The 9841-nt window shown below is 38.0% G+C and overlaps 1 protein-coding gene across 4 annotated transcripts in view; it reads left to right on the top strand.

Moving 5' to 3' along the window:
• LOC108749806 (histone demethylase UTY) overlaps positions 1-9841 on the top strand; it is a 110332-nt gene that overhangs the window by 85209 nt on the left and 15282 nt on the right. For 3 of the 4 annotated variants that reach the window (XM_018488780.1, XM_018488781.1, XM_018488782.1), the window contains 6 exons: positions 215-370; positions 965-1145; positions 1376-1693; positions 1871-3445; positions 3548-4141; positions 4982-7308. In XM_018488780.1, the coding sequence (XP_018344282.1) occupies positions 215-370; positions 965-1145; positions 1376-1693; positions 1871-3445; positions 3548-4141; positions 4982-5248 (3091 nt within the window). In that variant the 3' untranslated portion in view covers positions 5249-7308. Of the gene's footprint in view, positions 1-214; positions 371-964; positions 1146-1375; positions 1694-1870; positions 3446-3547; positions 4142-4981; positions 7309-9841 lie in introns of those variants that run through there. The other variant, XR_001939395.1, reaches the window with a different exon arrangement.

Below are 9841 nucleotides of genomic sequence, written 5' to 3' on the forward strand. Positions count from 1 at the left end.
CAGTTATATTACATGTCACTTCTTTCTTACGTTATCATTTGTATGTCCCGCGGCGTGTGTAATTTTATGATTTGTAATTATCATCTTGCGCTAGAACGATTGGCACGTGTTGTAGATTGAAGGCCGAGTTTACATTTGGCGATCTCAAAAATTAACAATGATTACATTGAATTATTAGGTCAGTATGATAAGAATTCTGCTTTATTATTCGTAGGGGAAACAGCAATATAGCGAATTGCACGGGCCCATTCGCGGGTCTGGGTGGCGTTAAGTCCGGTGGCAACAACCCGATGAACCCGTCCCTCCAACAGCGCATCAGCTTTCTGCAGAGTCACCTAAGTCAAGCACCAATGCCTTCCGTTGCTAACAAGTGAGTCGTCGACAAGTCAAATTATGCATTACGATTGATTCCATTATAACGATTTTTTATGTGGCTCTTTACACATTGGAATAAACAGATGAATATATATTTTAGTGATTACGTGTTTTTGAAGTTTACATAAAAATTTGTCAAAATAACAAAAATTGTTTACTTGTATTAATTGATATTAATAATATTGAAACAAAAAATAAGATACATAATTCAATATTAAATTTGCCAATAGATATTTGGTCAGAGTAATGTAATATAACAGTAATGTAGCATAATAATGACGATCAAGTTTAGGAAGAAATCGAATCCGAGATTTCTCGAGATTTCTCGTGTTTTTGTTGATAAGGATATTCTCGGGAGGTTGCGGTGTCTTTTCCGAAAGAAGACACGAACATAAATATTTTGATTCCTACTAGAATCAATCACGAACTTCTAGATAGATCAGTACGTTATCTGCCACGCTCGTGCTCAAAATAAAATGTGAAAATAAAATTAAGAGTTAAAGGCTAATACAAAATTATAGTCGATCTTTAGTGTATTTTTCTTTGCTGTATTACAAAGCTTCCTGTTTTCATATAATTTTTTACCCAGGAGACGGCAATTGCCGTCAATCGAAGAGGCTTGGAATCTGCCGATTAGCGCAGAGATGTCCAGCCGGCAGCAACAACAACAGCAGCAACCCGGCGGACCTTCGTACAAATATGGTGCCACGCCGACTGGACCACCCCCGCCTTATCCTCAAGCTCAGGGACAGAATGCTAAGCGATTTAAGGTAAAAAAAAAAAAAAGAGAATATATTATAAAACAAATTTTTTTTCTAAAATCTAACTTCTCACTTATCTTTTATATATGTATATAATTTTTTATTTAATTTCATACAGTGTTTTATAAATAAATTATAGGTTCCAGTAAAGTATTTTGCAGAGAGTTCAGTTATAAATCAGAGAACAGACAATATAATTAAATGTTTCGACTTTGCATTAATTAAATTCAATGTTTCAGACCGACGAGGTGATCTCGGCCGTGCCGCAGCAACGGGCGCCGCCATTCTACCTATCGCAGCAGCAACTGCAAATGCTGCATTTCCTACAACAGAACATCAATAACTTGACACCGCAGCAGCAAAATGCGCTCGTCCAGCTGCAACATCAATACCGTGCGATGCAGCAACACCAACAACAAATCAGACAGCAGCAACAAGCGGGGCAACGAGGCGGCTTGAGGCCGGGACAGCCCGGTTATCCCACGGCATACGGCCATCCTCAGAACCTCGGCCAATCGTCGGGTGTTGTCAAGAATTATGGAATACCACAACAGCCGGTAAATATTTAATATCTCTTTTTTTTAAATAAAATTTGCGCTATTGATTATAATAAAGAAAATTACATATGATATATACTTCTTGATTTTTTTAATTATATAAGGTGTGACATATGTGTCACGTCGATGATGAATACACCGTTTCATCGTCAATCATTTTAAATAATCAACGTTTAGTTGCAGCAAGGAGGTACGGTTGCGCTGCAGACGGGCTTCTCCGACACTAATGTCGGCTATAATACGGCGGCGACCGGAAACACTACGCAAACACCAGGAATGCCTTACAAATCCGCCTCTGATCCCACTTATCCGCCGCAGAGGCAACCAATCACCGGCAGTGCCCAGTATAGTGGTCAGTATCAGCAACAGCCGAATCAGTACGCTGCTCAGGGTTACACGCAGGTCACGTCGGCGACAAGCGGTTACTCGGAGAGCTCAACGGCGACTGTGGCGAATAAGGACAATCTGGGCGTGACGGACCAGGAATTGCAGGCGCTGCTATCACAAAAGGACATAGCTACGTCGCTGGCGGAAGACCTGCTCAAGCACTTCGGTTCCGACGATTTGGAAACAGTCGTAAAGGAAGAACCATCGAGCGGTGTCATCAGTGACAACGGCACGTTGAGCTCCGGTCCGTTCTCGCCGTCGAATCTCGACGAGAATGCGGCGGCCAAAGTAAAGGAGGTGAAATTAGAAAAATCAGAAGAAGCGGCTTCTCAATCGATACAGTCTAAATCGACGACGGATGCTGCGACGACGATCATGACGACGACCGCGACGACGACTGTAACAACGGTGAAATGTGAAACGACAGCGGTGAAGTGTGAGACGACGACGTCGTCATTATCCTCTAGTACGACGATGACGACGGCATTGATAAACAAGAACGAATCGACTAATATTTCCAAGGCAGAGACGATGATGAATCTGAAACTCGAGTCGTTGTGTGAATCGCAACCAGAACAGGAGTTGAGCATTGAAATGGATGCTAGAGCGGTGATCGAGGCGTGCAAGGGTCGTGGTTTGAAAGGCGTGCCGAATTGCTCGATACTAAGCGATCGTTCACCACCGCCGGCACCACCGGATCCACCTATTCAACGAATACACTTGACGAAAGAACAATTATCGCCGCCTGCCCCGAGTGTCTTTCTGGAGAATAAAAAGGACGTTTTCGGTCCGCAGCTGCAAGAATTTTGTTTAAAACACCCGATTGCTGTGGTACGTGGTCTCGCGGCAGCGCTCAAGCTTGATCTAGGCCTTTTCTCAACTAAGACTCTGGTCGAGGCTAATCCAGATCACGGTATTGAAGTACGCACGCAAATGCAGCAAACTAGCGAAGAGAACTGGGATCCGACGCTCAACAAGAAAGTCTGGAACTGCATTAGCCATCGCAGTCACACGACGATTGCGAAGTATGCGCAATATCAGGCCTCTAGTTTTCAAGAGAGTCTGAGAGAAGAGAAAGCGCAGGGCGGCATTCACGCTTCCAATCTGTCAGATTCGGACTCGAAAGACAGCACCGGTCAGACGGTTCGACGCAAAAAGAACACTTTTGGTCTAGCCGGCCGACCGGGAACCAAGATGTTACGTTTCGGTACCAATGTAGATCTATCAGATGAAAGAAAGTGGAAGCCACAGTTGCACGAATTAATGAAATTACCGGCCTTTGCTAGGGTGGTATCGGCTGGTAATATGCTCAGCCATGTGGGCCATGTGATCTTAGGAATGAACACCGTACAATTGTATATGAAGGTACATTAAAACATATAATGTAATAAAAATTGTAAAACGAAACGTTTTACACATATTTGAATGATATTTTTGAATGTAATTTAATTTATATCTTTCTCTCAGGTACCTGGTAGTAGAACACCCGGACATCAAGAGAACAATAATTTTTGTTCTATTAATATCAACATTGGACCGGGCGACTGCGAATGGTTTGCGGTACCAGATGCGTATTGGGGCGTAATATGCTCACTCTGTGAACGCAACGGCATCAGTTACCTACATGGAAGTTGGTGGCCGAATCTAGAGGAATTATTCGAGGAGAATATTCCAGTGTACAGGTTTCATCAGCGACCAGGTGATCTTGTGTGGGTGAACGCGGGTTGCGTGCATTGGGTACAGGCGGTCGGTTGGTGCAACAATATTGCATGGAACGTTGGCCCGCTCACTGCCAGACAGTATCAACTCGCGATCGAGCGTTACGAGTGGAACAAGCTGCAAGCATTCAAATCGATCGTACCGATGGTGCATCTTTCATGGAACTTGGCGCGTAATATTAAGGTGTCAGATCCTCGATTGTTCGAGCTGATTAAGAATTGTCTTTTGCGAACGATGAGACAGTGTTGTTTAATATTGGAGTTTGTGAAGAGCAAGAATGTGGAAGTGCGCTTCCATGGCCGTGGCAAGAACGAAGCTTCGCACTATTGTGGCCAGTGCGAGGTATGTTTTCTTTCTTACGCTAATGATCTTAAAAATTAGCATTGCCTAGATTTTTCTTTTTTCTTTTCGGTACTTTAAAAAGAAAGTTTAATTTATTTAAAGTTCCTGTACACTCATCACTATTTCAGATTGTGATGTCAAAATTGAGAAAATCTTGAAGAATATATTGATTAAAAATTATTTCAATAAAATGACAATTGATAGAACTTATTTATAAAATGTATCAAAAAATTCTGCTCTTTTGTTAATAAATAATCATGTATCTGGAAATGAATTATGCATATGCATATATGTGTGTATACACACATAAAATGTGTGTGTGTATATATATATATATAAATGAAATAAGATATGTTCACAATTATAACAAACTATTAAATTAATAATATGTAGAAATAAATATGATTTAATTTCTTTCGAAACAAGATAGTAGTTTTTCAACACATTTTATAAGTTCATTCTATCTATTAATTATAAATGTGTTAAAAAATATTTTTATTCAAATATACGTATATATTATACAACGTATACAATATAATTTGCAGGAATTTTTATTATCTTCTCTCTTCTGTTAATACAATATGAAATAAATGTGGTGAATGAACAGGAGCCTTAAACAAGATTCTGTACAACTACAATTAGCAAATTAATATAAAATATAAAATTCTATATATTTCGACATCTTAGATATTCCTCTTTTTTATTAAAATTATCTTATACAATCGTATACATAATTTATATTTTAATTTTTATATGTATTATTTTCTACTTACATTTTTATATGCTTCTTTCAAGAAATTTATCATAGATTAAAAAGAAATGTTCGACTTTTTTTTGCAGATCGAGGTGTTCAATATCCTGTTTATTCGTGAACAGGAAAAGCGTCATGTAGTTCATTGCATAGATTGTGCGCGTAAGCAATCTCCTTCGTTGGAGGGATTCGTCTGTCTGGAAGAGTATCGCATGCGTGACTTGATGGACGTTTATGATGGATTCACCTTGTATACGCCGTTGGTCACCCCTACTAGCACAACTACCACTACTTCCTCGTCATCGTCGTCGACCGTATCGACGACATTACAGACACAAACTGGCCAGTCCTCCTGAGATTACATGCATCACATATATTTGGACTTCCCGAGTACATTACAGCAGTAGTGATCACTACCATCCGGGAAATGCGAATTCTTTCCGGATGGTAGCGATCACTACTGCTAGTGTTAGTCCTTTTTTTGTCAATGCGGGACGAGAAGACATTTCGTACGATAAGCATTATCCATGTACCTGAGAGCTACGCGAAAAGAGGCGGGACCGGCTCCTTGAGGGCTCGTAGGCGACCGTCCGCAAATATATATCGCATGAGATGAGGTAAAAGCATAACAATAATTTCTCTCGAAACATATACATATATATGTATATATCCACTTTAGGGTAAAATATTTTAAGTAAAAAATATTAGATCGATGCATTTTCTACTGTGCTTGAGTCTAAGAGAGAATGTGTGCTCTAAGATATTTGTTTTCTTATAATAACAATATTTTTAGAGACATGAATTTGTTACGCTTTTACTTCATCCTGTTATATGTATGCAAAACTGTGCATATATTAACGACATATATCTAAACCCAAATATTGATATAATTTCCTCTAAAAAAATGTGTAGTTGACATATTGGAGAAACTGCGACAAAGAGTCATTATACTTCTCTAAATAACCAGCATTGATTGAAAAGAAAAGAGCATACATAACGATCTCTTTGTCGCACATTTTTTCGGTCAATATATCAACTGCACGTCAGAGATCGAAAGTTCTATTTGATGTGATGTCGTTAATGTGTACATTATATATATATATATATACTTATGTATATTTTTATCTCAATTTGTGTACGGCAGCCTTTTTAGTATGCGCTTTAATCTGCACCCGATCATTGGAATTCGTTATTAGGAACGTTATTATCACGAGCTTCGTGAGCCGATCCCAAGGAAAGAAGAAAGACTAAAAAAGGAAGGGGGCAGTCTTTTCGGTGGACACGAAAACCGATTCGTACTGCTCGCTCGCTCGCTCGTTAGTTAGCCCTGTTTGTACAAATCTAACTTGCTTATCTATAAAAAGAATATCACCGTTGGTCGCTAGATTATTTCCTGTAAATATCCAACGGCGATCACGATCTTTTTTTATATAGCTCTCGGGTATTGGCTAGAGAAGAGCTGTCTCTTAAAGGACGTAATAGCGTAATAATCGGTCCGCGACATCGTCATGCGACTTTTAGCGTACTGGATATTTCTTTTCTCGGATTCGGCCTGCTTTCCCTTATCATTGTTTATTTATTATTGTAATTAACGATTTGTAATCATTGTAATATTGATTACAAATATCTAGATGTTAAGCGTTGTGTATTACGCGAGCAGTGTCGTGAAAATCTAAATTTCGTGTTTTGTTCTTCGTTCTCTTCGCGATTAGTCTGGGGTATAAGACTATGCATAATATCACAGACATAGATAGGCCGAGCGTAACACGCGAGATCTGGCTCTCACGTGCGAAAGAAAGAGAATCCAATTCAGATCTCTCTTCTCTCTTTAACAGACGAAGAACCTATCTCGTATGCGAAATCACAAAATCATGCCGGTGGTATGTTCGGTCTGTGTACTATGTCTATTACATAATACGTTCTCACTGCCACTTACGAAATCGTTGAGATAAAGTGAGAGATTCACCCTTTATCATATATATTAAGGATTATATAAGGAGGATTGCCTATCGTTAAATCATTGTTGCAAAAAAATACGTATAAAGGGATATTAGTGCCGTGCGTGGTACTGCTCAAATCATTTGTACATTTTTTTTAATGCAAATTAACTTTGAGATCAGGACTAAAAGAAAGAAATTAGTAAGAATGTCTCTAGAGTGTAGCATAATCTCTACTGCCAACCATGCATGTTATTTCCTGTTAAATGAAATGATCAATTATTAAAATTTAAGCGTTGCATGAAATTAAAGCCGCGAGTGTGGGCATAAGATTTAATACCCAGGACGCAATTGTCGATTATTATCCAAATTACAAACGTAGAAATTAAAGTAAGAAGTAAACGGGTCTGACAAAACGAATTAAAACGGAAATATAACAGATATAAAAGACCTACACTGTTAAAAAGTTGATGAAATTTAATATACTTTTAAGTTACACAACTTCAATTTAATTTCATAACATTACGTTAAATATAATATTTATATATAACTGAAAAGTATATGCTTGTGTACATGTACATGAAATTTAATATATTTTTCATGAAAATTTATGAAATTTAATGTACACATTCATTTAAGTAACTATTGTAACTTAATTTTCAATTAAATCATTCATTCACTTTTAATTTCGTTCATAACCAAGAGTTTTATTTACATGTAAAAGAAATTCATGGTTACTTTTCTAACAGTGTATGTCTATAATCTCGGAATTAAAAGTGAAATCTTCAAAATCAGGATTTCATCCAATTGTAGTTTCTCGCGTGTAATGTCGACTTCTTTCCATGAAATAAACATTATTTTTATTTTTTATAAAAATCATTCTTGCAATAAGGGGTTAACGTGTGTACGCACTGTGACTTTTTCTTTTAGCTAAATTCTCGAGCTCTAGACAAAAAAAAATAATAAAATAAAAGAAACAGATATGCGCGAAAATTACGCGCCTCTCGCAGGGCGATGATACGCGGAGATAATGTGAGAGGGCGAAATAAGATGTCCGAAAGGGGAGAGAATAGAGACAGACCGTAGAAGAGAAAGAGAGCTTCTTGTTCATCAGGTTAATCGTACTTTAAGACAACAAATGTACCTTCACTCACAGTCTCGTCAATTGATCACGGCGTTCACAGCCGATTTAACGTGCCAGAACGCTTATCGTACCGCTACTGTATATTAGCCCGACTCGAGGAACTTGAGGATTAAGAGTGGCTTTGCCATTGTTAAACTAATATTATACAGGAAGAAATTAGCAAAAACATAATAAAATTGAAGCACTTGGCCTGTCACTGCAGCTACCACTAGATCGAAAGACGAAAGAAATCACGTCATGCGTCATTTTACCTGTAAGTGTTCCATTGATACAAACAGATTTACTTTTAATTCTCAGCTCCTCGACCCCCGTCGCGAACAAATTATGCGCGATAGGGGGGCGGATGGCAGAAAAAGAAGAAAAAAAAGTAGTTAGCTCGCGCCTCGAAAAAGGATCATCTACAAAAGAAGCGATGTATTTTTTAATATCTAGAAGCGCTAGTTCTCCACTTCTCGCGAATCAGTAGTTTCGAAGAATTACGAAAGGAAGAGGACTGCCGCGTTCTCCTCTTATTTTCTACACTATTGTACTCTAGACAAGTTATAAATGCCTATAACATTCGCTAAATCAATTCATTGATCAATCTTTCTTCTTGTTACCTTCTGTTACCTTCAATCACTCTCTTCTGTAAAGCAACATATATGTTCAGATAGGTATGTAGGAAAAATGATCGTTTTATTTTAGGCCTGTTCTTTTTAGCTGAACGTTGAAAAGAAAAAGAGAAAAGATGACTTGTGTATATAAAATGTTCAACTAGAAAAAGAAGAAATTTCATAAATTCAACGAGTGTATACTAGTTCAGCTACAAAAGGCAGCATTCGGAAATCTATGGGTACTTTTATAAGGACAATATAGCAAGGAAAGATTCGAATACCTCATCTATTATCAATTCAGGATGATCTCAGAATATATTGATGTATAAAAAGAAAATAGTAGAGAAGCAATATCGCGTAACAAGATGTCCAACTAGATTCCCCATCGCGTAACCAATCGATTGATCTTACTTGATGGCAAGCTCAGTCTGACGTGAAAGAAAATTCTTAAAAGATTTCCGAAAGATTTTTAACAAAGTTCTCGAGAGATTAATTGCGAGTACTAATTTTATTTCGGAGGACTCCTAAGAAATTAAATATGGATCGTATTTTCATCTAACAAAAAACCTGATCTTCGACGATAGAAAAAAAGAGAGAAAAGAAACTCCAATTAAATCGATCTCACCTGCGGTATCCAGGAACTTTATAGAAATGATTCTTTATTCTACGTGGGTACCACTGACAAATACATAGTTATTCCAATTTGTCCCGGTGTGCGTCAAGAAGTTACAAGGAAAAAATTACAAAAATTCTATCTATTTTGGGATATCAGAATATACCTTGGTGATAAAATTTTTCCTCAGAATTTTTTATCATCGAGGTAGTCTTTTACGATCTATGCAGATGCTCTTGCAATCAGTCGCTAAATATATCAATTTGCACATGGCTTATAAACACATGGGAGGTCCCCGATAAGATTCCGATACGTTCGAACGAATGTTAAGGCATTTATGACACAATTAGCGTACAGCAATGACGACCATGCGCGACGCTTCAAGACGAAATGTAGGGAAGGAAAATAAAATACACGAGCCGTCGAGACAAGATCCGCGACAGAATATCTTCTTCAGGGGGATGTGAACAGCTTTGTTTCTCGTACATTTTAAATCGTACACACAAGCACGCTATATGATCTCAACTTTGCACGATGCCGGTGGAAAGAAGAAGTGATCGATATGTACCGTGTATTATTTTTCTGCCGGTAGCCGCAAGTTCCGAACTGATTTGACATCTTTCGATTAACGCTACTTCGTATAAATTAAATATATATATATA

The sequence above is a fragment of the Trachymyrmex septentrionalis genome, unplaced genomic scaffold (assembly GCF_001594115.1).
Source record: "Trachymyrmex septentrionalis isolate Tsep2-gDNA-1 unplaced genomic scaffold, Tsep1.0 scaffold318, whole genome shotgun sequence".
Lineage (NCBI taxonomy): Eukaryota > Metazoa > Arthropoda > Insecta > Hymenoptera > Formicidae > Trachymyrmex > Trachymyrmex septentrionalis.